This window comes from Ammospiza caudacuta, chromosome 3, assembly GCF_027887145.1.
Source record: "Ammospiza caudacuta isolate bAmmCau1 chromosome 3, bAmmCau1.pri, whole genome shotgun sequence".
Taxonomy (NCBI): Eukaryota; Metazoa; Chordata; class Aves; order Passeriformes; family Passerellidae; genus Ammospiza; species Ammospiza caudacuta.
In genome coordinates, this window is record NC_080595.1 from 82,337,885 (window position 1) to 82,361,759 (window position 23,875).

A 23,875-nucleotide genomic window follows, 5' to 3' on the forward strand; every position below is an offset into this window, starting at 1 on the left:
CAAAGGCATCGCTTGAAGCCGCAGCCCTCCGGCCTCCTGCAGCCGCTTTTTCACGCTAAGGCTGCGGTACCGATCCGGGAGTACCGAACCGGCGGCGGGGACGGCGCGGGCCATGCACCTGCTGGCAGCCCGCAGCGCTGGGGCCGCGCACATCACCCCGCAGGTGGATCCCGTCCCGGGCGACCGCAGGGGGAAGGGGCCCTCAGCCCGCGCAGAGGCTCGGCACACACGGCAGGGGCCGGACCGGGGCCAGGGCCAGGGCGGGCGGGGCGCGCCGTGCGCATGTCCGGCCGTACGTCACAATAGCGGCGGTGGGAGCGCGCCCGGTCCCAGCCGATCGCGGCTGGTTTGAGCTGGTGCGTTGCCACAGCGACGCCGCGGCGCTATAAATAGGAGCGCGGCGGCCGTGGCGAAGCTTTGTCAGCCGCGGCGCCCCGCTCGCCCCGCTCCTCCTCAGCCGGTCCGGCGCTCCCGCCCGGCTCCGCGCACCGCGCCCGGCTCGCAGGAGGAGGGGGAGGCGGCTCGGAGCGAGGGGATCGGCCGCCGCGGGGCTTGACAGCAGCTCCGCCACCGCTGCGAGGTGAGGCGGGCGGCGGGATGTGCCGGGGAGCGGGCGGGCGGGCGGCGGAAGCGGCCGGCGCGCAGCCACGTGTCTGCGGGGCCGCTGGCAAGCGGCGCGGCCCGGGCTGGGCGCCGGTGCTGCCGCCGGGCACGGGGAATCCCCGGCCCCGGTGGGGAGGCGGGAGGCTGCGGGCGGCTGTAAGCGGGCCAGACCGGCTCGCCTGGGGAGCACTGGCGGCGCTTTCCGGCAGCGGGGGAAGGGACGGCCCCGCCGTGGCCGCCGGGCTGTTTCCGGGGTGGGGAAAGGCAGGTGCGTGGCAGGAACGGGGCTTGAGGCGGCCGGGCTCGCCCTTGGGCCGAGCGGCGCCGGGGCGCTGCCCCCCTGCACACCCGGCGGGCACTGGCCTGGGCCGGGAGCGGATCAGAGAGTCACAGAGCAGTTTGGGTTGGAAGGGACCTTAAAGACCATCCAGGTCTAACTCTGCCTACGGCAGGAACAACTTCCATTAGACCCGGCTGCTCAGAGCCCCGTCCGACCTGGCCTTGAATAGCCCGAGGGATGGGGAGCAAGCCCCTCTCCCGCGGAGCGCTGCTCCCTGGGCGTCTCGGGGTGATGTGAGCTCTAGTGAAGGTGCACCCGGGGCTGACAGGCGCCTCCTCGGGAAGCCGCAATGCCCCGCTGCCGAGGCGGGCAGAGCAGCCCCATCTCGGCCGCATCGGGCTCTGCTGCGGGACCGTGTGGCTGTGCAGGGAGAAGGCGTCGGTGAGGGCAGGGCAGCCGGCCCCGTCCGTGCAGCCCGCAGCGCTCGGCGGGCTCCGGAGTCAGGGGCGCTTCGGGCACCTTTTCCAGACGCAGCTTGGCTGTTTGAGTACCGAGCCTGCAGGCATGACTCAGCTCTAAGTACAGCTGCTAAATAGGGAAATGTTCTGGAGAACGAATTCTAAATGAGCATAAATTGCCTTTCTTCTGGGGAGCTGCAGACACTTTGCTCACAGTCCAAGTAGAAACATCCTTTGGGAGGCTACAGTTTGCACCTACATGATCGTGTTCTGTCTATATGCTGTGTAATTACACTGTAGTTGAAATTGTGCAGTGAGGTGGAGATGGAAAGCTTGCAAGAACGTTTTAACAAAATCTGTTGTGGCTAGTAAAAGTAATTTCCCTTTTACATGTTAAAGGGAAAAGTGCTGTTCATGCCGTTCTCTGCAGTGGGGAGGTTAAACTAAATTCTTCCTGATGGTGTTCACATCTCGTAACCACAGCTGAAGTCCCTGAACTGCTTTCTGCAAGTCTATGATGAGATGCAACTTCTCCTTAGTAACAAGCACCTCCTGAGAAGTGTTTAATTTGCTACTTCTTATGGTCCTTTCAAAGAGGCTTTAAAGAGAAGACTTTAATCCAGCTTGTGATAGAATTATCACTGCACGTGAATGAGAGCAGAAGGAGAATGAGGTTCAACGGATTGTTGGGTTTATTAGAATCAAAGCTTAGTCTAGTTTGAATCTCAAATTTATAAGTCTCTGATAAGTGAGAAATTATCAAAAGATATGAAGTAGTTCTTGTTGCCATATGTTTCTGAAGGTTGAAATGAAGTGTAATTGCTGATGTTTCAAAGTTATTCAATAAAATTCAAATAATGGTGTTATACACATATGGAATTAATGATTCTGTTGGGTTTTTTCTGTTGGTCTTGTTAAACTGTAACAGCTATAAAACATCCTTTTTCAATTGGTTTATAGCCAGACTTTTTGAAAATAAAGGAAGCAGTAACATAACTTAATATTAGTGAGTAATTCAGAGTTTGCATAGTTTTCAGTCCTAGGCTGCATGACTAGTTTAAGTGTAAAAATTGCTGTGAGAAGGAAGGAGGCTGGATCCTGTTACATGAATGACTGGCAGTGCTGAGGTCTTTGAAAGGCAGCACACACTCTGCTTAACAGCTTGATGGAGAATGCTGTTGCTCTGTATTTGGGCTATCCAGTGAAAGGGTGTCCCATGGACTTCATGGATCATGGATGGCAGAGGAGTGTGCTTTTGCTCCTTAGTTGTAATTCTCAAGGGACTTTCTACTTAGCAGATAGATTTCTGTTAGCAATGAAGATTTGTAAGATCCTATTCTCAAGTGCGAATTGGGATCCCTGTTAGAACTTTTTCTGCAGGTCAGAGTTAGGAACCAGTCTCAAAGTGTGTATCTGCCACTCATGACAGCGGAGGTTCTCATGTAGCTTGGAGGTCATGAGTAGAACAGGGAAGCTCTGACTACCAACAGAGCAGCTTCAAGGAAAGCCCTGTTCTCATGTCTGCTTTATGCATAGTCTGAACTGTATTGAGAATCCAAATATTTACCTGGCTTGGACCTAATAAGAGTTGTTACTACTCAGAAGTCAGTAGTCTTGGATTCTATATTGGCAATAAGTAAACGCTTTCTTCTGAAACTGGTGAGCTAAAATAGTGCTTAGGAGTTAAAAAAAAGGTCATAAGTAGATGCTAGCCATAATATTAATAGCTCTGATGTGAAGGAAAAGACGGCAGAAACTTCCAGGGAGCCAGACTAATAATAACTGACAGTATTTATTTGATAGGTTTTTTTCTTTGAGCAGATTCAGAACATCATAGAATTGTTGAACAGAGGAGAACTTGCATTCCAGCTAGCAAGATTATTTTGGCCTGCCTCCTTGGTTCTGATTACATCTGTTCTGTCATTATGCAAGTGTCTAATCTACGTAGCTAGAAGTGATCACTGTAGGAGCTGTATAATTGTAAATTACATGAGCACTAAGTAGTGCTCATATAATGACTGAAGTATTGAATGTAAACTATATAAACTCAAATTATGTAACTAACTTTTTTTTTCCCAGTACTTCATACCCGAGTCCTTTCACGTAAACCTGAAATCTTGGAAGTCATGAGTAACTTCAGCAAAGAAGAATTTGAGTTGACCTTCCTTGATGAAGGCTTTACTGCCAAGGATATCCTTGACCAAAAAATAAATGAAGTGTCATCTTCTGTAAGTATGATGGGAAAACCACTACATTTCATGATGCTACAAACTTATAAACTAATAGTTGTCCTTGCAAATGATCCACAAGACAGCCCCCTCAAATGCTGACCTCTATACTTATCCTGTTATCTATTGTTTGTAAGGTTAAGATGTGTGTTTGCTCTAGGATGATAAAGATGCCTTCTATGTTGCTGACCTCGGGGACATTGTGAAGAAGCACATGCGGTGGCATAAGGCCCTTCCTCGGGTGACTCCCTTCTATGCCGTAAAATGCAATGACAGCAAAGCTGTGGTGAAGACACTTGCTGTTCTTGGGGCAGGATTTGATTGTGCCAGTAAGGTGAGATCTCAGCTGTCTCCTGATCTGTGATGCTGGTATCTGTGCAGCCTTACAAGCCATGTTTGTGTAAAATTAAGCATAACCGAGTGGTGTTGCTTTTGTAGTTATGATTACATTAATCATCTCTCAAGAAATATCTTCTACAAGTGTAATCTGTTCTTTCTTCAGACTGAAATACAGCTGGTACAGAGCATTGGTGTGCCTCCTGAGCGAATAATATATGCAAATCCCTGCAAACAAGTATCTCAAATCAAACATGCTGCCAGCAGTGGTGTGCAGATGATGACATTTGATAGTGAAGTAGAACTAATGAAAGTTGCAAGGGCCCATCCAAAAGCCAAGTAAGTAATGCTAATTGTTCTATAATTCTTCCATGGGTTCTCAAGATACAGAAATATCTGCTTTATCTGAAACTTGTTCTTCATTAGTTTAAGGTAGTCTGCAAAACTATGAAATAATAAACATACTTTTAACCAGTCAAATCTAATCTTGTATATTTTACTAGCACTTTAGGAAGAGATAGCAGAGTAGCTTGTATCTTTAAGCTCAATCTCGTTCTGAGATCATACCTGCCAGGTGATGATGTCTGTTATATTGAAACTTAACTCCTCATTTTTCCTGTTCCTAGGTTGGTCTTGCGCATTACCACCGATGACTCCAAAGCAGTCTGTCGTCTGAGTGTTAAATTTGGGGCTACACTTAAGACCAGCAGGCTTCTTCTGGAGCGTGCAAAAGAACTTGACCTTGCCATTGTTGGAGTTAGGTGAGCTGACAGTATCAAAACACAGTCATACTAAATAAGTTTCCTTTAAATGGTCTACCTGACAATAGCCCTGCCTTTGCATGTGATGACATGAGTTTGTACAAAACTTCTTGAGTAATTTGCCAAATAGCAACTGATATTTTGTATCTTTTTGTAGTTTCCATGTTGGAAGTGGATGTACAGACCCAGAGACCTTTGTTCAAGCCATTTCTGATGCCCGCTGTGTGTTTGATATGGGAGTAAGTCTAGTTCTGCTTTCTCTGGAACTACTGCTCAACTGTTGTGGCAAAACTGAATGAAGTGTACAACTATAATGGGGTTAAAAGCTAGCTAAGTCACTGACTTGATGTTGTTGGAATTTTTTAGGTCCTGGTAGCTTACTTTGACCAGCTTGGCAGAACTAAAATTGGCAGCTCAAACTCAAATTACTGTTACTTGAACATGTGTTAGCTCTGTTTCAAGTGTTAATGAAATGACTTCACATTACTTTTTAAGCTAAAATGGTAAATTATAAACTGACATAAATTATAAACTTTTCTTGACAGTATTGCTGTTCATTTCATTTTAGGCTGAACTTGGCTTCAATATGTATCTGCTTGATATTGGTGGTGGCTTCCCTGGCTCTGAAGATGTCAAGCTTAAATTTGAAGAGGTATAGCTTTGCTAAGAAGTTCTCAGGTTGCGGAGTCTGCTTTGAGTGTTGATCTGGATTAAATAAAATCTTGCTTTTTCTGCTTGTATGCGGACACATTTGCAAAAATGTGTCTGCTTGGTCAGAAATGTAATTAAGAGGCAAATAGGAATTAATCTGAAAGCTAGAAATTAGATGAGCTCATTAGATATATAGCTAAATGACTGCACAAACATGCAGAAATCTCAAAAAAGTTAAGCCAGTTTTAACTACAGGGTTGATTCTTACTGGCATAGACTTCTTTCAGTTGGTTGTGTACTTGAGACAGAATAGATTGGCAGTGCTCCCAAACAGGGTGAAAGGGTAGTCCTGAGCCCATACTGTCCTTAGGGGTGGCAGCATATGAGGTCAGTGTTGGATTTGATTTAGGACTGGCTTTTGGATAATTAAGTTGTTCAGTGTTTTCCAGTCTGCATTACCTCAACAATAGCTCTGCTTTCTGAAGAGGCAAGGGGGCTGAATATTGCTGGGACTCCCACTTACAGCAGTGTTGTCAGAGCACTTGCCTCCTAACCCGAGGAGGTGTTAAATGTTACATGCTAGCACAAGGATACAGCAGGTTACATTAAACATTTTCTTGTAATAGTGTGAGCCAACATTGTAGCCCCTTCGGTAGCTCCTAATAAAGTCTGGCTTCTCATAGTGCGGTGTGGGCACATGTGAGGCATCAAAAGCAAATCATGTCATTGGGCTCTATGGCATGATACAGTCATGTTGCAGTTGGAGGCAGCTTCAGGATAACCTCAGAACCTGGAAATAACTGTTCATGAAGGCAGCTGAAGTTCAAGTATGATGGGAAAGCCCTCTGTATGCTTATGATCCCATGAGATGACATATTTAGGATTTAGTAAGCTGTGGAATAGTGCATAAGTAGCAGCACTACAAGTGAACTACATATCAGATTGAAGTGTGAAGACTTGCAGGGCATTAATGATGGTTTAATGAGCCTAGGAGGGGTGATTTCCTTCAGCCTCAAACATGACCTGCTTTGTTACTTAAACTTTAGGCTGCAAGTGGTGTCTGCTTTTGTTGCTTTGTATATAGTAAATTTAATTGCAAACAAGATTTTGAATAAGAAAAAAAAACAAAAGCAGTCAATAGAAATTACAATAGATGTTACATGTTTCACTAGTATATAATTTTTAATTTGAGGATCTTACTTCATTTCAGATGTCTAAGGTAGCACCTGAGTAGCAGCTGAAATTCTAATACTAGCATCTGATTTTTTCCGTAGATCACAAGTGTAATCAACCCAGCACTGGATAAATACTTCCCTTCCGATTCTGGAATAAATATTATTGCAGAGCCAGGAAGATACTATGTTGCATCAGCATTCACTCTGGCAGTCAACATAATTGCAAAGAAAATTGTGTTGAAGGAGCAAACAGGTTCTGATGGTATGTAAATCAAGCCCTAGACTTACATCTAGCCAACTGTGTGTCTTTTCAAGACTTTTTCTCACTGGTGTCTCAACTTCTTCCAGATGAAGATGATACAAATGACAAAACACTTATGTACTACGTGAATGATGGGGTCTATGGATCATTCAACTGCATCTTGTATGATCATGCACATGTTAAGCCAGTCCTGCAAAAGGTATGCCTGTTCAGAAATATCACATACTAGTCACATATCATGGGTGTAGGAGAATCCTTGTCACAGCAGTCACTTTTCAGTTCACTGCTCCCTTCATGTTGCCAGACTCTGGCATTTAACTTATGAAGCACGCAGTGGAATTAACTCAAAGCCAGAGGTGAAGAACCTGCCAGCAGCTCTTCCTTTTCTTCAGAGGGGAAATGTTACACTATGATATTGCTTCTGGAAGTTCTGTTTTGACAGTCAGCTAATTAAACTCCACTCTTCTTTAGCGGCCTAAGCCAGATGACAGCTGCTACTCCTGCAGCATTTGGGGACCAACGTGTGATGGCTTGGATCGGATTGTTGAGCGGTTCAACATGCCGGAGCTTCAAGTTGGTGACTGGATCCTGTTTGAAAACATGGGTGCCTATACTGTTGCAGCAGCTTCTACTTTCAATGGATTCCAGAGGCCAACAATACACTATGTGATGTCAAGACCAGCATGGTTAGTAACTAAGTAGCTTGATCCATCAGTACTTCTGAGATCACTGTAATAAATAGCTTGTATCAGTTGGCTACCCCTTAACAAGCAAGGGTAGTTTTGGTGCCACAGCTCTCGTAAAGCCTCCTGGTGTGGGAAAAAGGCAGTGCTTCTGAAAGCTTTTGCTGTGTGGTTAGAAAAATGCTGATGCTACTAATTACTTTTCTCTGTTGTACATGCTTATAGGAAAGATAGTTTTAAAGGGGCAATGTTAGGAGACTTCATTAATCTGGATTCTAGCTAGTGTTTTATTATTGCACAACATACAGAATCATTATGAATTCTTTACATTTAGGTTCTGTGATTTGTAATCAGAGACCTGTCAATCACAGTTATAATATGTTGTCTTCTGAATTACTAGCTTACTGCAGGATGCAGAGATATTCAACAGTGTTGCTTCGCAGTATGATCTCTATGTTTGTTTGAGAGCTATTCCTTGGTTTAGGTTGAGCTCTGGCTCAGTGCTCAGTGCAGAGTGCTAGATCTCCATGGGAAGTTATTAAGCAGGTAAGTAAAGAAAGCAGGACTACCTTTTAAGTCCAAGGATACTGTGAAACTGCAACTTAAACAGCAGTTTAAAGTAACCTGTGTGCTCTGCATTGCAACAGAGGTTAATGGATTGCACCTTCTGTAAAAGTGGGGTTTCCTGTAAGAGGAAGCCCTTACCTCTCTACTGGTATCTGCCTGCTGAACTGGCAGAGGACTTTTGGGCAGAAGTGTTACCCTAAAGCATGATTAGCTCTGCTATTGGGTTGGTTTTGAATTTATTGAATATCTTTAAGTTCAGGGGAATTCCTGACATAAAAGTAAGAGGAAGCTACCTCTATTCTTCTACTAACCCTGCCGGTATAAGCAGGGCTTTTATTTTTTCTTTCCTTTAGTGAAATCTCCAGTCAATTGAAGCAGTTTTCACAACATATGAAGCCTTTTGACTTCCCTTAACACCCCAAAACGGTGTCTAATTGAACTAAAAATGGCTCTGTGGGAGAATAATTTGCTTTTTCATTGTATCACTAGGTTGCTGTTAAAATTTAATATTTGGTCTGAGGCATGCTGAGCTTAATTATGCAAACATAACTGTAATCCAAGGCCACAGCCCAGCCTTCTTTCAGGCCTATGTGTGTTTTCTGTTTTGACAAGAATATTCTGTGATAAAGGCTGGCCTTTAACTGAGAGGCATGCATCAATGAGATTATGCTGCAGATCTTTCTAGGACAGGCAAAAGTCTTTTGGAATGTCATCTACATATTCTAGAGGTGAACAACTAAATTTGGGACTAGAAACTGTGAAAGATAAAGGACAAGATGATTACATATGTCTAAGTAAAAACCAGTAATACATGAGGAGCCATGCAGTGACACAACTGTTTGCCTTGTATTCCTAAGATAACTAGAACTATAAGGTGACACCAAGCTGAGTGTTGCTGTTGACACATCTGAGGGATGGGATGCCACCCCACACCTGAGGGACTGGGACAGGCTTGAGAAGTGGGGCCATGGGAATCTCATGAGGTTCAACAAGACCAAGTGCAAGGTGCTCCAGCTGGATGGGGGCAACCCCTGTTATGAATCCAGGCTAGGGGATGAGCAGATCCAGAGCAGCCCTGCTCAGAAGGACTTGGAGGTGCTGTGGATGAGAGGCTAGGCTTGACCCAGCCATTGCCCTCGCAGTCCAGAAAGCCAAACGTGTCCTGGGCTGCATCCAAACTTTTCTATGAATCTATGAGCTAAGTCCAAAAACTCAGTTAACTGAACTTCTTATGAGGTTGTGTTTTAGTACAGCTCTTGTCTGAATATGGAAGGAGTTGCTTGGTTCTTACTAGTCTGGTCAGCTCCTTTCCTAGTCTGTTATCCATACTTTTTCTTGATTCAAGTTACCCACTAATGTGAGGCTGTGGGATAAGTGACAGTCAAGTTGTCAGGGATTTTCACATCTGAAATTCTGAACTATTGAGCACTAAGACAGTAAATCTGAATAGCATGAGGTATACAGATGCAACTGTATGGGTGAGTCTTTGCAAATCTAAATCCTACACAGAAATGGTAAAATCAGCTTGGTATTGGCACTTACCCTAAAGCCTAGCCAGCCACAAATGACCTGCATGGATTCTGCTTTTATTGTTTTTAGGTTTTTTCCCCTCTATGATAATATCAGGATTGCAGATGATGCATAAAGAATTAATTTCATACTCGCTGACAACTTAAAAAAATGTACCTTACATTTTTAGGTAGATTGCAGTGAAACAGTTTTTGACTCACTCTTTATTTTTTTTTCTTTCTAGGCAACTAATGCAGCAGATCAAGGAGCAAGGGTTCCTAGCTGAGGTGGAGGAGCAGGATGTTGCTAGTCTGCCAGTCTCTTGTGCCTGGGAAAGTGGAATTGAATATCCAGCAACTTGTGCTTCAGCTAGTATTAATGTATAGGTAATATTTAGTAACTAAGTGCAAGGTTAGTCATTGAATTTAGGGCATTTGGGGGACTGTTAACTTAATTCTTGGTAGAATTTTTAAGTGTTTTTTTTAACATTTAGATTTGGCATAAATGCAAGAAAAATTACTAGGAGATGGGTCACAATTATCTGTGTTCCTATGGAAACTATTTGAATATTGTTTTATATGGATTTTTATTCACTTTTCATGTATGCTACTAAAGACTGACCCTCAACTGTCAAACAAGTATTTGTAGCTTGTGTATGGCAGAACGGGCTAAGCTTAGTGCTTTGTGACCTACCTGTTTTAAAATAAAGCATATTGAAATAACTGGCCCTGTGTTTCATTAAACTGTAGAAAATTGTGTCATAGATGGCTCTTACAGCATATGTGAGGGCAGACCAGATGCTGCAAGCCCAGAACTTATTAATAAATGGATCTCCCCTACCGTTGCTCTCTCAACTGAAGGAAACCCCCTCAATGGATAGGGAAATGGAATTATCTTTTTTCATATGTGATGAGAAGAAAGTTGACTGTCAACAAATTGAATATTATGTGAACTCTTGTGAATTCACATTTATTTTTCACTAATGAACATGTGTGTACCAAGTTGCATATTGCAGGTTCAGTGCAGTGCTGGTTTTCTGCAAGGTAGTCTGCAAGTGCTGTGGCCAGCACTTGATATGTTTATGAACATATCTAGTCATTAAAGAGAAAACAGAGCACAGGCTCCACAGGTGGCACACTGCTTGTTATGTGTGCCAGAACTAAAATATGGTGCAGGAAAACCCAGGAAGCTGAAACTGTGGCTGACAGGCTCCCTGCCCTGTTTTGCCTAGGGCTTTAGTATAAAAGAGATAAGAAATGGGACTTGACATCTTTTGTATGTGCAATATGATTAGAAGCTCTTATTTAATGTTATGAAAAGATATGCTACCCTTCTGCCTTTGGATTAAATGTGATAGCTCCTAGTATTTTCTACTTAGTGTCATCTAACAGGGGGTGTTGGTGATAAAATAGTCTGCTTATTGAAACAGAGAATTCTGACTTATGTTTAACCTGTGCTAGTTTGCTGCCACTTTTTGCACTAAAATTAGAGAATGTTTCTAATAAACTAATTGGTCCTACAGCTGGATTTTTGATCTATTTGCCAAAGGGTCCTAGACTTCAGGCATGCCATAGTAAATGCCTGATGTGTAAAGAGGAAGATATTAATGTTTTGAGTAAATACTTAAAGCTTAAACTACCTTAAACTACTTACTGGAGTAAGTGTTAAAGTTCGAAAGGTTGTCCAAAGGTTGGCATTGCTGATAGAAACAATGACACCAGCAATAAGAGAAATAAAGCTGTTTTTCAGCTGTGTACAAGCATCTCTGAAAGGCAATGTTTAACCTCCATCCTGTGCTTCCAGCAGAAACTCTCCATTAGCTGAATTAGTAGGGTAAACAAGAGTGATGGTACCTCATTCCTGAATCTCTTGAAGCATCCCAAGTGACTTTCTTTATTTGCTTTATTCCCAGCTTCAATCTTGTGATTAAAATACCACTTGCCTTTATTCTTATGCATATGGCAGACTTCAGTACATACACATAGTGGAGCCATAGCCTTAATCTCATAGAAACTCACTGCATCCAAACCAGGGTTTCCTTTAGTATCTCCAAATTCATCTGGAAATGTAATGATTCTTACATTACCTCTGTAAACAGAGGTAGTAAATGGTAACCAAATGTTAATACTGTAACAATTCCATATCTTGCTCTGCCAAAGCTAAGTGCATTTGAACAGGTGTGCAGCAAATATACTCTGAGGAGCTGCAGTTGTGTAAAGAACATGTAGCTACTTTTTCTAAGTGCCTTGTTTGAAGGCTGGGGCTGTTTTGAGTCAGAAGGAAGTTCAGCTGTAGTGAGACCTTATGTGATACCTGCACTAGCACCTACTGTCCTGATGGGCAAGTGGCACAGTCTGTCTTCCCTACTCACAGCTGGTGGAGACCATGTCCAACAGGTAGTTTAAAGGCAATCACTTATGGAAACTAGTTAGTGCGCTTCACTGAGAAGAAGTTAGCAGGCTGCCAATTAATTTCTTCATCTGCATTTTACTTGAATTGTTATTTCAGCTATTTCATTAGGTTTTATTTCAAAAATCCAAAATTTACATCTCTACTGGAGGCCAGGACTGTAGAAACATGCTAACCAACGTTTTGATCCATATGATGCTCTCCAAAAGAAATGTAGCTGACTGTAATTCTTTACCTTTCTCTCCTATGGCTGGTATGTCATAGACTTGGCTGATGTTCTCTAAGCCATGTTTGACAAGTGTGTCAAGTGTTGAAAACCAGCTAATCTGAAGCATCTTCTGTATAAAAAAACCCCAATGAATTTTGCTAAGGGACTTCTAGTACTTTTTGGGAGTCGTAAGTGTTTACAATAATGCTGGTGTGTCTTTAAGTAAGACTTAACTTTCTCAAGTTATGCTGAACAGATATTCTGGGCTTTGGGATACTTCATCTCACGACTGCCTGGCTCCTGGCTTCCATGGAATCTTAGTTGTCCATTTGTTAATTGACTTTAAAATACCCCAAGTGACAGCATTTGGTCATAGGGTGACCGTGGGTATTCCCTACAATCCACAGTAGGGAAATTTGTTTATTGCTGAAGTGAGGACCATGTAGGACAGCAAAGACGTAACAAAGTAAGCAGTGAGCTCATATGGTTTAGTTTGACCTCCCCTTGATGGCCTTTTGGGACATTAAAGCCTTTGCTCTGTTTTGCTGTGTTTATTAATCATATCTAGTTGTTCTAACTGCACATCTTAATTATTCCTCCCTGGGGCAGGCTTGTCTGATACAGGAGGAAGGGAGGAGCTGCGTGCCAGAAAAATTGAGATCAGCTGCATCTGTCTGATGTAATTAGCTCAACAAATATTAAAGTCGGAGCCAAGAATAGCCTATGCCTTTCAGCTTGCCCTTTGCTAGCCTTGCTCTGTATGGTGCTCTCTCTGTCTCACTGTGGGCTTTGCTGGCACATTGGCAGGGACTGTGGCATCCGTGCTCCAAATGTCCCAGGTGCTCACTCCACTCACTGGCACCAGTGATGGCGATGTCGATTCTCTTGGGATCACACATATAAAACAAAAGTAATATTTGAGGAAAATACCAAGACTTCTACCTGAGATGGCTTCTCATCACCTCATTTCTCTTTTGTGTATAGTGAAGATACTTGAGATCTAACTTGAGTTTAGTCCCCATGTAGCCATACATGTCCTGTACTGGAGTTCAGCTGACATTCTTTGGTGCACAGGTAGTTTCATTTACCAAAAAAAGCTGAGAGACTCTCATCCTCTGGAATTACATCAGATGGAAAATCAAAGGTGGAAATTATTTTGGAGAGATTGGAGAATACTCCTCTCAGAGTGAGAGGAGGTAAGGGACAAGGGGAAGTTGCTGATGGCCACGTACCACAGGGCAGAGATCCCTTGTCTTACTGCATGACCACTTAACTCACATTTTACTTTTTAGGCTGCTGTTTTCTAGGCTACCACATAGGCCTTGCAGACAAAGTGTCAGTGCCATGGCAGAGTCAATTTTGCTGCCTCACTTTCACCAGCAGAGAAACCCAGAGCTGGGAGCAGCACGGAGCAGGGACCCCATGGCTCCACCTGCAGGAGCAGAAACAAACCTGGTGCTGCTGGAGGGAGCTCTTCTGCCACAGACCTCATCCCCAGAAACTAGGATCCTTTAAATAGGTGTTTGCAGCAAGATTTCCAGATCAAAAGCAACGGTCTTCCACAAAAAAAAAAAAGTTAAAAAATCATTATTATAAAATCATTATTATCAAAGTATTGCAAGAGGACCTTAGATGAATATTATTTGACAAAAAAAAAATCATCGATCATTTGCAATAATTGTTATTTTTCATTTTTTCTTGAAAGAAGCACTGATAAGTACAAAAAGAAGTGAGAGAGACTTGCTTTGGAGAGTGTCCCTGGTTTTGATTGCATCACCTGACTTTCTTTACAGTTTGAAGGCAGTTGGTATCTCCACGGTCATGGTCTGGTTTCAGGACCCATGGTCACAAATGCCTGCAATTCAAATTTGACTTAAGCTCACTAAAGCACTGTACTTGACCACCCTAAAAATACACTGAGAGTGGGGAGCATATTGGGGCTGGGACTTAGGTTTTGGCGAGCTTTGCTCTTGCTCTTCAGTTGGTTTTGTAGTTCTCAGTACAGGTGTTTAGAGCAACTCAACCACGGTGGTGCCACTTTTGGAAAGCTGATGATGAGCACCCAGGGGGGCACAGCCACCAAGATGGCTTTTGCAGGATGAGTCTGAGGGTGAAGGTGAGCCCTTTGGGCATGAACAACACTGGCTCCTTGAGTCCCCTCCACTTCAGCACAGAGAAGTCACAAGTGTTACAGGGAAATCACTGGCAAACAAAGGGAGCTCCCTTAAAGGAGCATACTGCAGTCTTGTGTGTCCATGCAGCCTTGCAAGTATTGCTACAGTCCAGTAAATATTAGACCCTTATTTGAATGTGTTGCTTGATGCTTACACTGCAGCAACAATTTTCCTCTATGTGTTAGTCTTTGCCTGAAGACAAAAGCATTAGCATGCTGAATCCAACTCTTCTTTTTCTCACTCATTTTAGAGACTTGATCCCAGTCTTATCCACAGTATTCCCACAAAAAAGAAGTGCCTTCCAGTTACAGTTTCTTCAGTTCATGCTCTCTTAAGTGCTTTGCAAAGGACTAATTGGTTCAGCCTGCTTTTGTGGTATGGAGCCAGCTGCCATGTTCCAGTCCAGAGAGCAGCCAGCAAGGCTGGGCAGCAGTTCAGGAAGGGAGGGAAAGGCAGAGACACTTTCAGAACAGTGATGCAGAGACCAGAGCTTCCAGCTGGGTTGCTACCAACACCTTATCACTGCTAGGGATGAGGAGGCTCAGAGTACCTTGAGAAGTCAGCAAGTGCTGAGTTTCTCAGCAAGGAGCTGAAAAAGGGCAACTGTAGCAGCTCAGTACAAAGAATTCCCAAAATATTTTACAGGTATTATTTAAGCTACCTTGAGACAGCATTTCCCTACTGTGTGAGAACAGCATTTGGACATTCAGTTGGCATAAGCATCACCTTTTTTATTTGGCTACTAAGCTCACTAGCTGGAAAAAAGAAGATACTGGCAATCTTGCAAAGCACAGGATTGCAATGCTTGGAACAAGATAACACGGATGCAGTCTTCAGTAAGAAGTGCTGCTACCCTTACTGGGAGGATAAGAAGAAAATAACCTTTGCATTGTTAGATTAAAAAAAAAGCCTGCATAAGAATTCCTTTTACTTGCTGTTAACTATAGTTCATTAGTAGCAACAGCATTTCACAGTAACAGCTCAAAAAATATTTCTCAGCAATGTTTGTCCCACTTTTCTGCAGTCAAAGCATGCATTAGACAATTAAAGCATCTGACTGAAGTGAAAAGCGAAACAAAATCCAGTTTGCCAGAGAATGCTCATTCTGGGGAGGGAGATTGCTCCTGCATCCCGCCAGGATGGCTCCCAAACTCCTTACAAGTCAGGTACTATGGGACTCAGCTTCTTCTGCCATCTGGGTTTCATTCCCCTGTGGGTTATTTGGGCAGCCTGGTCTGGTGGAAAGGTGTCCCTTCCAGAGGCAGAGTGTTGGAACTAGTCAGTCTTCAAGGGTCCCTTCCGACCCAAGCCATTCTCTAACTTTGTGATTGATTCTATGATTATAGCTCGCTGCAAACAAAGCAGGGAGCTGTTCCTCTGCGATGGAGCCAAGGGAGATCCTCCCGGAGATAAGGACGTGGTGACTAATTAGCCACGGAAAAGCCCACAAGATGGAGCTCAGCTCAAAATAATGCATCCAAGAAACTTGGTCAGTCAGAGCCAGGGAAGGAAGGAGGAGGAAAGGAGTGAAACGGGAAGCTTTCAAATGAGTCCCACACTCCCAATGTTAGAGCACAGCAGGAGTGAGATGTTACTAGAGCGAACAAATGCAAATAAGAAAGTATGTATACGGAAAAAGTATGTACAAAGTAATAATTAAGCTGTTGCACAGCTCGAAAAGCCCCAGCCAAAGCTCTCATCCCATCCATTCACAGAGATGGGAAACAGAGGATGTGAGGATTTTAATACACAAAAATCTTCAAAAAGAGCTGGGATCTCTTTAATTTTTTATTAAGGCTGTTACCTCAAATGTCCTGTCAGCTTCCAGTTTCCTGCTTGGAGCCCAGTCTCAGACTTGGTCCTTTCAGTAGCTATTTCTGCAATGTTTTTTATTCTTCTCTCTTGCTGGGGTTAATTTAGGTTTGCTGTTGTTTTGCTTCTTTGAGGTTTTTTTTGAGTAAGTCTATGGAACTGATTTATGCCACCTTCTGTAGAGCAGCTTTGCAGGATTGCTGATGTTAAGTGCCAGTGGACACAAGCTGAAACCTGGAAGTCAGGCTGGATGCAAGGAGAAACTTGCCTCATGGGGACAGCCAGGACTAGTGGGGTTGCTCCACCTCTGGAGGCTTTTGAGACCTGACACATCAGCTCTGAGCTGATCTTGCAATTGATCCCGCTTGGAGCCTGGGCTAGAGACCTCCTGAAGTCCCTTCCAACCCTAGTGTGCTTGCCAACATTCTGCTCCCCAGCGGGTCTGGCAGTGCCATGGGGCTGATCCCTGCAGAGCAGTTCCCTCACTTCAGCAATGGGGTTTGCCAGCACTACCAGCCTTGGCTGCCTGCCCCTCTGTGGGCTCTGCTTGGTGAGGGTTTGTGCTCCAGGGCTAAAATGGATCTAAACTGGGCAGCAGCCTCTGAGCAGCTGCTGAAGTGAGAGGACCCAGTCCTGCCTCAAAAAAATGAAAAAGTAGCCAGGAAGTACTGGTAATGGATGTTAAACTAAAGACACAGCGTCGCTGTTGGAACAAAGGGAAAAGTCTCATCCTGCTCCATGGAGTGAAGATTCCTCACCCAGGAGCCCTGACCCTTGTAAGGTAGCCTCTCACCCTCCTAAAGCAGTTTTCCTGTGTCCCCAGCTGAATGTGCTGATCGCTGCTTCTTCTCCTGGGACAGCTGCGAACATTTGGAGGGAGCAAATGGCTTCAAAAGCTGAGAAGCCTTCCCAGCCTCAGGTTTAGGGTACTGCTGGTGTTCTTAGGACAGCCGCTGGATCCAGTAACCATGCCAGCAGCAGGCCGCGGGGGTGCCCTCCCCCAGGAGAGGGGAATGTCAGGGAGGAAGGATGTGGCACACAGAGCCTGCGGGGAGGAGGGCCCAGCGACCCGCACGTCTGCGGCCGCCGAGCCGCCTCACGGCTCGGCCCGGCCCTGCAGCCGCTACCGCTGCACTCCTGCAAAGGGTGCGCCAAAGGAAGAGACCTTAAAGCTACCTTCGCTTGGTGGCTCAGAAGAGGAAAGCTGCAGCAAAGCGGTACCGTGGGCAGGACTAGCCGAAGAAGGCGGCGCGGGTGAGGGCTGAGCGGCACCATGGCTAGATGGCAGCCGCGGCCCGCGGCAGGGCCTCGCTGCCCCGCGCCTGCCGCAGCCATCCCCGCACCGAGCCCGGCCGCTGCCGCCTGCCCCTCAGCAGCACAGGGCCTTAGCTCCGGGACCTTCTTCCCAAGGCTCTGCTTATTGCCTGCACACTGCATTTCTGGGAGAAGAGAGGAAATTTCTTTATTACCAGCAAATGAATTGACTGGCACTGAGGCAAGCTGAGAGAGAAACAGAGCTTGCAGGGTAAACATAACTCCTTAAACCTTTGGCTTTTGAGCTCAAGGAAAGATGGTGGGGAGGGAAGAGGTCAGAGCAGAGAGGCTCAGTACACCTGCCCAGGGTGCATCCCTCCAGGTGGGTTGCCAGCAGCTCTCAGTGTTCTTCTGCCAATGCCACCAAGTCCAGGGGTTTGTAGGACTTGACAGAGACTCCCTGAAGTGTCTGCAGCCGATGAGAAATAAGGGCAGGTTGGAAGAGTGAGGGTTCCCTAAAAACCTCTGCAGCAGATGAGTCCAGCCTTGCCCAGCTCCCTGCACTCCTGACCAGAGAAGCATCCCATGGCTCAGGGAGGGCTGGAGACAGATGTCTTACAGCGCCTACTGCATGCATGGAGCTCACCCCTTACCCAGGGCTGAACAGCTTAATCTGGGTGTGCCCTTGGATACACCCCAAGACATGACCTGGGAGAGGCCCTGAGTTTTTCCCACTGCTGTTGTCTCCTGCAGAAAACCACCCTGCTTGGGCAGAGGATACCAGTGGGACTGCAGAAAGGCAGAGCACATTTCTGCTGCCCTGGCTCATTGATACTGTCCCCAGTAATGCACAGGGACCCTCTGCAACCATCCTCAGCCATCCTGCCAACTCCTCTATTCTTCCCGAGAGTCTGTGCACCAGCAGAAAGGAAGAAAAGAAAGAAAAAGTGAAAAGGAGGAAAAAATACTAGTCTGGTCATTATTTATTACTATGAGTGTAAAGCGCTGAATTGCTGATATCTAATGAGATTTTTCTGTCCTGAGCAATACCACACAATAAAGTACAATTTATCTTTGGGAGAGATGGATGCAGCTGAGCTGGTACCAGACTCAGGACAAAAGAGCATTGACGTCACCCTCAGGAGGCCAGCAGCAGATGTTTGACATCGTCTCCAGCCTCAGGCCAAAGGTACAAGTCTGGAACACAAATTATCAAGATACATTCTCTGGCCTGCATTAGCTGCAGGGTCAAGAGGGGCTGATCAAAATGTTCCCTGCCTGCATTAGGCAGCTGGGAAGCCTCTTGCCACTGCTCTGCACAGATATGGCTGACACTCTATATGATTTAGCCAGGTACTAGCTGCCATGTAGAGAGTTTAAATTGTCAAGCAAAGAGCTAAAGGCACAGAAACATGGGCATGCATGCACAGGGGGGACATGCTGTGTCAGAGCAGGAGTGGCAGGTCCTAGAGGCCAATGTAGCCCCATATGATGAGTGCAATGCCCAGGAAACCATTTTACCCAGGTCAGCATCATCCTAAACTGTAAGGCTCTCCAAAAGCTTCTTTGTCCTGCAAGGTGAGCACTGAGTTGACATTTTCAGACCTCTACTCAAAGTGATCCCAATACCATTTAAATTTTTATCTCAACATGCATGAATGGTTAGAACTACTGTTTTTTAGAGACATTTTTAATATTATGTAACTTAACTAAGCTTTAGTTAATGGGTAGTAGCTTTGCTGCCTCAGAATCAATATGGAGAAAAACTTCTGCAATATTTTGCCTAATCTCTAATGATCCTAAACAATCTTGTATCACCAGCGAACTTCTATCTATCTATCTATCTATCTATCTATCTATCTATCTATCTATCCCTTTTCAGACCATTTAAGAATGAGTTACCTCTTCATTCCTGTAGAGATCACAGATTTATCAGGCACAACTTCCATTTGTAAGAGCTCATTCTATCTCTTCCTTTTATATATCACATTTATTTAGCATCTGCAATGTCTGTACTTTGCTATAGTTTCTACTGATTTTTCCTGGTCCAGATATGAGGCTTACTGATTTGGAGTTCCTTAGACCATGCCCTAGAGTGACTAAAAGAAACCCCAGCTAATAATTTGGTATCGTGTTTGCTGGAGGCTGATTCTAGAAAGAGATTACACTCATCCTTCTGTTCTTTGGGTGCACTCAGGAGCCTACCAGCTGATCCAAGCAATTTCTTTCTGTTCATTTAAGCAGGCTGTTGGAAAGCTTTTCCTGTGGCATTTCAGATGGCAGCAGCTCCTCTGTCTGGGTCGCTGTCACCCATAGCAGTGGTTGCAACTTTGGTTAAGGGAAAGAAGTTAAATAGCTTGGCTTCTCACCACCCTGCTGGTGGCATAAAGAGTAAAATATCACTGTTCTGGGATGAAAAAAACACAAAAACATGTTACTTTAAGATACATGGATAAAGTTAAAAACCTGCCTGGGTCAAATACATTCACTTCACGTTTTCTCACCTGTATGAAACCCCAGCTTACCCAGCTACTCACTGTGAAAATTCATCCTTTCTTCCAGGACACAGTAGAGCATGTCTTTGGGCTCCAACTCCTTGTAACTCACTAATTAGTCATCCAGATGGCCAGCCAGCCTGCTAAGGCCGTGGTCAATTCTCTGAAGTACCAATAATTCTCCCAACTCCATGGGCAGAGCAAGTGAATTTGGAGCTTTGTTTCCAGAGGCAAGTCCACCACACCAACCTCTGAAGCTGAGTCTTAACACCTCCCCAACATCACTCCTTTTCAGATTAAAAATAATTTCCCTCTGTTTTTAAGAAAAGGCATGACCTGGAGGCAAGCTGGAAGGTAAATCTCATTGCTGTTCAACAATAGAGGTGGCTACATACCATCAATGTGATAGAGTCCCTGACCTTTCAGGGCTTGATTAAGCACTGACTTTCAGGGTGTGCTGGGCCACCCAGAAAAATCTACCCACTGTGGCAATGAGCTTCTGGTGCAGGTGAAGAGAGGATGCAGGCAGGGATGACTACAGTGCTCCAGCAGCACCCCCTACAGCGCTCAGAAACCCTTTCCTTCTGCATCATTGTCATGCACAACATGAGAATGTGCCATTTTTCCTGCTTGTGCCCTTTCCCTTCATACACCCACAGCAGAGAAACCAACTGATCCAAACTTGGCTGCCACTTCTCAAAAACCCACTCCAAATTGAACCCATTTCCTAGAAGCAGGTTTCTCTTATTTAAGCTGATATTTTGTCCTTATTGCCATAAGGTGAGGAAATGACTAGTGATTGAAGGGTGATTTAAATCACATTACTGAGGAAGGAATCAACTTCAGCAGTCTCTCTTCAGAAAAAACCTTTAAGACAGAGCTGTGGTGCTGACAGAGATGAAAATTTTGAAGTGACTCAGACTTCAGGACAGAGGTGGGAATTGCTCATTCTAGGGAAGAACAAGGCAACTCCAGAGGCAGGACATTTAGCCTTATCCTTAGGAAAGTGCTTGTGAGTATAAAGCAGTGCAGTAAGGAGCAACACTGTCAGAGCCATCAGCTTTGTGCACTGCTGGACATCAGCTGATGGACATTTTCAAGAAAGTCCCCTTAGCAGCAGTGCCTGCTGCCTGCCCACAAGTTCAGCTGTGAGGTGGCTTGCTGGGATTTGTGGGACACCCAAAGCAAGCAAGCATGGGCTGCTGGGGGAGGTACCATCAATTGGTGCTGGCTCAAGCATAAAAAGGAAGTTTAAAAACACATGCCACATAAGAGCACTGAAATTTGTAGCTGGGTGGAAGGAGCCTAACAAAGGCAGCTGGCACTGAAGAAAATAAAATTAGAAAAATGATGGTGTAAACGCAAGGAACAGCACAAACCTTGCTGGTTGATGGTAGAATCACAGAATATGCTCAGTTGGAAGGGACCCACAAGGACCTTCGAGTCCGGCTCCCAGCCTTGCACAGGACCATTCCCAAGACTCACACCATGTGTTCAGCAGCGTTGTCCAAACACTTCTTGGACTCTGTCAGGCTTGATGCTGTGAGCTTTGTCTTGAGAATCAGCCACCAGAATATGGAATTTCATCTTAATTGTCCTTCACAGTCCTCTTTCTCCCTTTCCTTGTATTCTAGGTGATGCCAAATTCCACCAAAAGTGCAGGGGAGTGCAAAGCACAAGTGCCTTGAGAGTAACTTTGCCAGACAATTGCTAAATCAGAGAACAGAAAGAGAAGACTTGGGTCCTTTCCACTGCCTTGGTTGCCAGGCCATCCCATGCATGGTTGCTGGGCAGGGATATTTTATTCCTTTGAAGCATCCTGCCTAGTGTGGATGTGTGAACTGTGCAGAGAATGTGAACATGGGGGCTGCAAAGTCACCCAAAATAGAAAGTGGGGTTTCAAGCAAGTGGCTTTGCTTTGAAAGGAAAAAAAAATTGAACTCCTGGCTCCTTTTTTTGTGTTTCCATAGCAACTGAGGTGTCCCTGGCCTCTGCTGTGGGGACAGCATCATCTGGATACCGTGTGGTGGGCACAGGAGGGGCCACATAGAGATGCAGGCAGGGTGGCCAGTATCTCCCTCACAGGCATCCCAGGAAAGCATCACACTCAAAGGAAAAGAGGGAAAAGACCTTTCTTGGTCCTTTTTTTTTTGTTTGTTTTTTTCACAGTTTCTAGCAGCAGTGCTGGCAGTTATTAAAGATCTAAGCAGAATTGGAGTTGTTGAGTTTCCCCAAAAGAGTAGTCCTGAATGTTTAACCAATGTGGCCCGTGATGCCTTGGTCCCAAAAGACATTGGGATCCTCATGGGACAGCTGGAGTCCCACAGGGGGCTGCTTGAGGAGCCCTGCTATATGCTGCAGCTGTCAGCAGGGCCCACAGGGGACTCGTGGTGACATGCCTGAAGCACCAGCAACTCAATGAAAAGTGGATGTGGAATTCCCTGCCAAGTAATTCAGAAGGGTTCAACAGCTGCTTTTAAAGCTGACTTAAGCCCTTCCTGATTAAAAGTGAAGTTCTTCTTTTACACACAGTTATCTTTAGCCCCCAGGGCTACCCAGGTGGGGCACGGCAAGGCTGTGAAAGCCAGTTTCCCCAAAGATCACATTTCTTCAGCAGTGGTCAGGGTGTCTGCCAGCAGCAGCTCCCCCAGGCCTCACCGCACACGATGCTGCTGGTGAGATGGAGGATGGTGCAGTGTGGAGTAAACCCTGGCACCTGAAACCCATTTCAAGCACCAGCACTGTCCACAGCGTGCAGGCAGCCCTGCTCCTCTGTGTCACCACACACATGCAATGGCACTGTGTCCTTCAGCAGGCATCAAACCTGCTTGTCGTGAGCCTCACATGTATTAATAGTTCATAAGAAAAGTGGCAAAGGAATAACCATGGCTGTGCAACACTAACATCTAAATTAGCTGAGTTTATTTTATTTTCTCTAAGGAAAGTGTCTGTTATGTTTGTCTTTTGTTCCTGATAATTAATGGCATATTAAGGCACAGTCCATGCACCCACCTTGTCCCTGAGGAACCAGCTGCCAGCACTGTGCCTGCTGCCCGTGCATCCACTCAGCAGTGGAATTCACCCTGAAAAGGGTCCAGGAAAACATTAAAGAAAAAAAATAAAGAGGCAAAACACAAGTGTTCAGTCAATGCTGCAGCCCCAGGAGTGTGATGTGTGTTCACAGCAGCTGGGTCTGCTGGGAGGAGGGGTCTGTTCTCCCACTCCCATTTTGTGACTGGACCTTTGCACCAGAGCGAGGAGGCTGAAGCTCCCACACAGCAACCCAGAGGCAGCTGGAGATGGGAAGCCTGCTGCTCTTACAAGCTGCACCAAATGAGGGCTCCATGTCCCCAAGAGGATGATGCTCCCAGCTCCATGCTGTGATGCTCAGCACATGGCATTTCCCCAGACTGATCCCAAAAGACTTTAAAAACCATTCACAAAGACATCTTGCTCCCAAAAAAACCCAAATGAAAGACAAATTCAGGCAGAGGATTATCTGTACCAGCTCTGTTTCTCCCTAACTCAGTTCTGTTTCCCCATAAGAGGGGATGAGCCAATATCCTATGAGTTAGCTGGCACTCTCCTCTGAGCTGGGCGTCTCAGTGTTTCTTCAAACAAGCCTGATTTTTCTTATTGCTCATTATTCGTGTTTGGTTTAAGACCTGGCAAGGAACATCCCAGCCCTGCTCCACAGATCTCCAGCACAGTCTCATAGCTATGTGTAGAAAGTGTGGGATGGGCTGTCCCTGCAGCCACCACCACTGCGAGGATGCAATAGGAAAATTCCAAGATGCAGTAGAACAGTTCTTAGAAGCAGGAACAAGGGTCCTACAGAGGTGAAAAGGAGAGGCTGCCTGCCAGACACCTCCTTTGGAGCTCATGACTGCTGGGGCAGGCTCAGCACAGTACTGGCTTGGGTTGAGTTACAACCCAAACCCCACATGGGAGGAACAAGGTGTTTCTCCTTGCATGTACTCAAAATGGAGACACCAGTGGGGAATTGCAGT

The 23,875-nt window shown here is 45.4% G+C and overlaps 1 protein-coding gene across 1 annotated transcript; it reads left to right on the forward strand.

Annotated features, from left to right (window-relative positions):
• The first annotated feature begins 359 nt into the window (after positions 1 to 359).
• Positions 360 to 10,226, forward strand: ODC1 (ornithine decarboxylase 1). Its single transcript, XM_058801019.1, has 11 exons — positions 360 to 580; positions 3,421 to 3,569; positions 3,730 to 3,903; positions 4,072 to 4,244; positions 4,532 to 4,666; positions 4,824 to 4,905; positions 5,235 to 5,318; positions 6,592 to 6,754; positions 6,841 to 6,953; positions 7,226 to 7,440; positions 9,758 to 10,226. The coding sequence occupies exons 2-11, from the start codon at positions 3,468 to 3,470 to the stop codon at positions 9,897 to 9,899; spliced, it is 1,383 nt and encodes a 460-aa protein (XP_058657002.1). The 5' UTR covers positions 360 to 580; positions 3,421 to 3,467; the 3' UTR covers positions 9,900 to 10,226.
• The last annotated feature ends 13,649 nt before the right edge of the window (positions 10,227 to 23,875 follow it).

Bases quoted from the DNA above. Each gene is read 5' to 3' on its own strand.
- ODC1 (XM_058801019.1), top strand. From the start codon at position 3,468: ATGAGTAACTTCAGCAAAGAAGAATTTGAGTTGACCTTCCTTGATGAA. The intron at 4,245-4,531 runs GTAAGTAATGCT...TCCTGTTCCTAG, and splicing joins AGGGCCCATCCAAAAGCCAA to GTTGGTCTTGCGCATTACCA. The intron at 4,906-5,234 runs GTAAGTCTAGTT...ATTTCATTTTAG, and splicing joins GCTGTGTGTTTGATATGGGA to GCTGAACTTGGCTTCAATAT.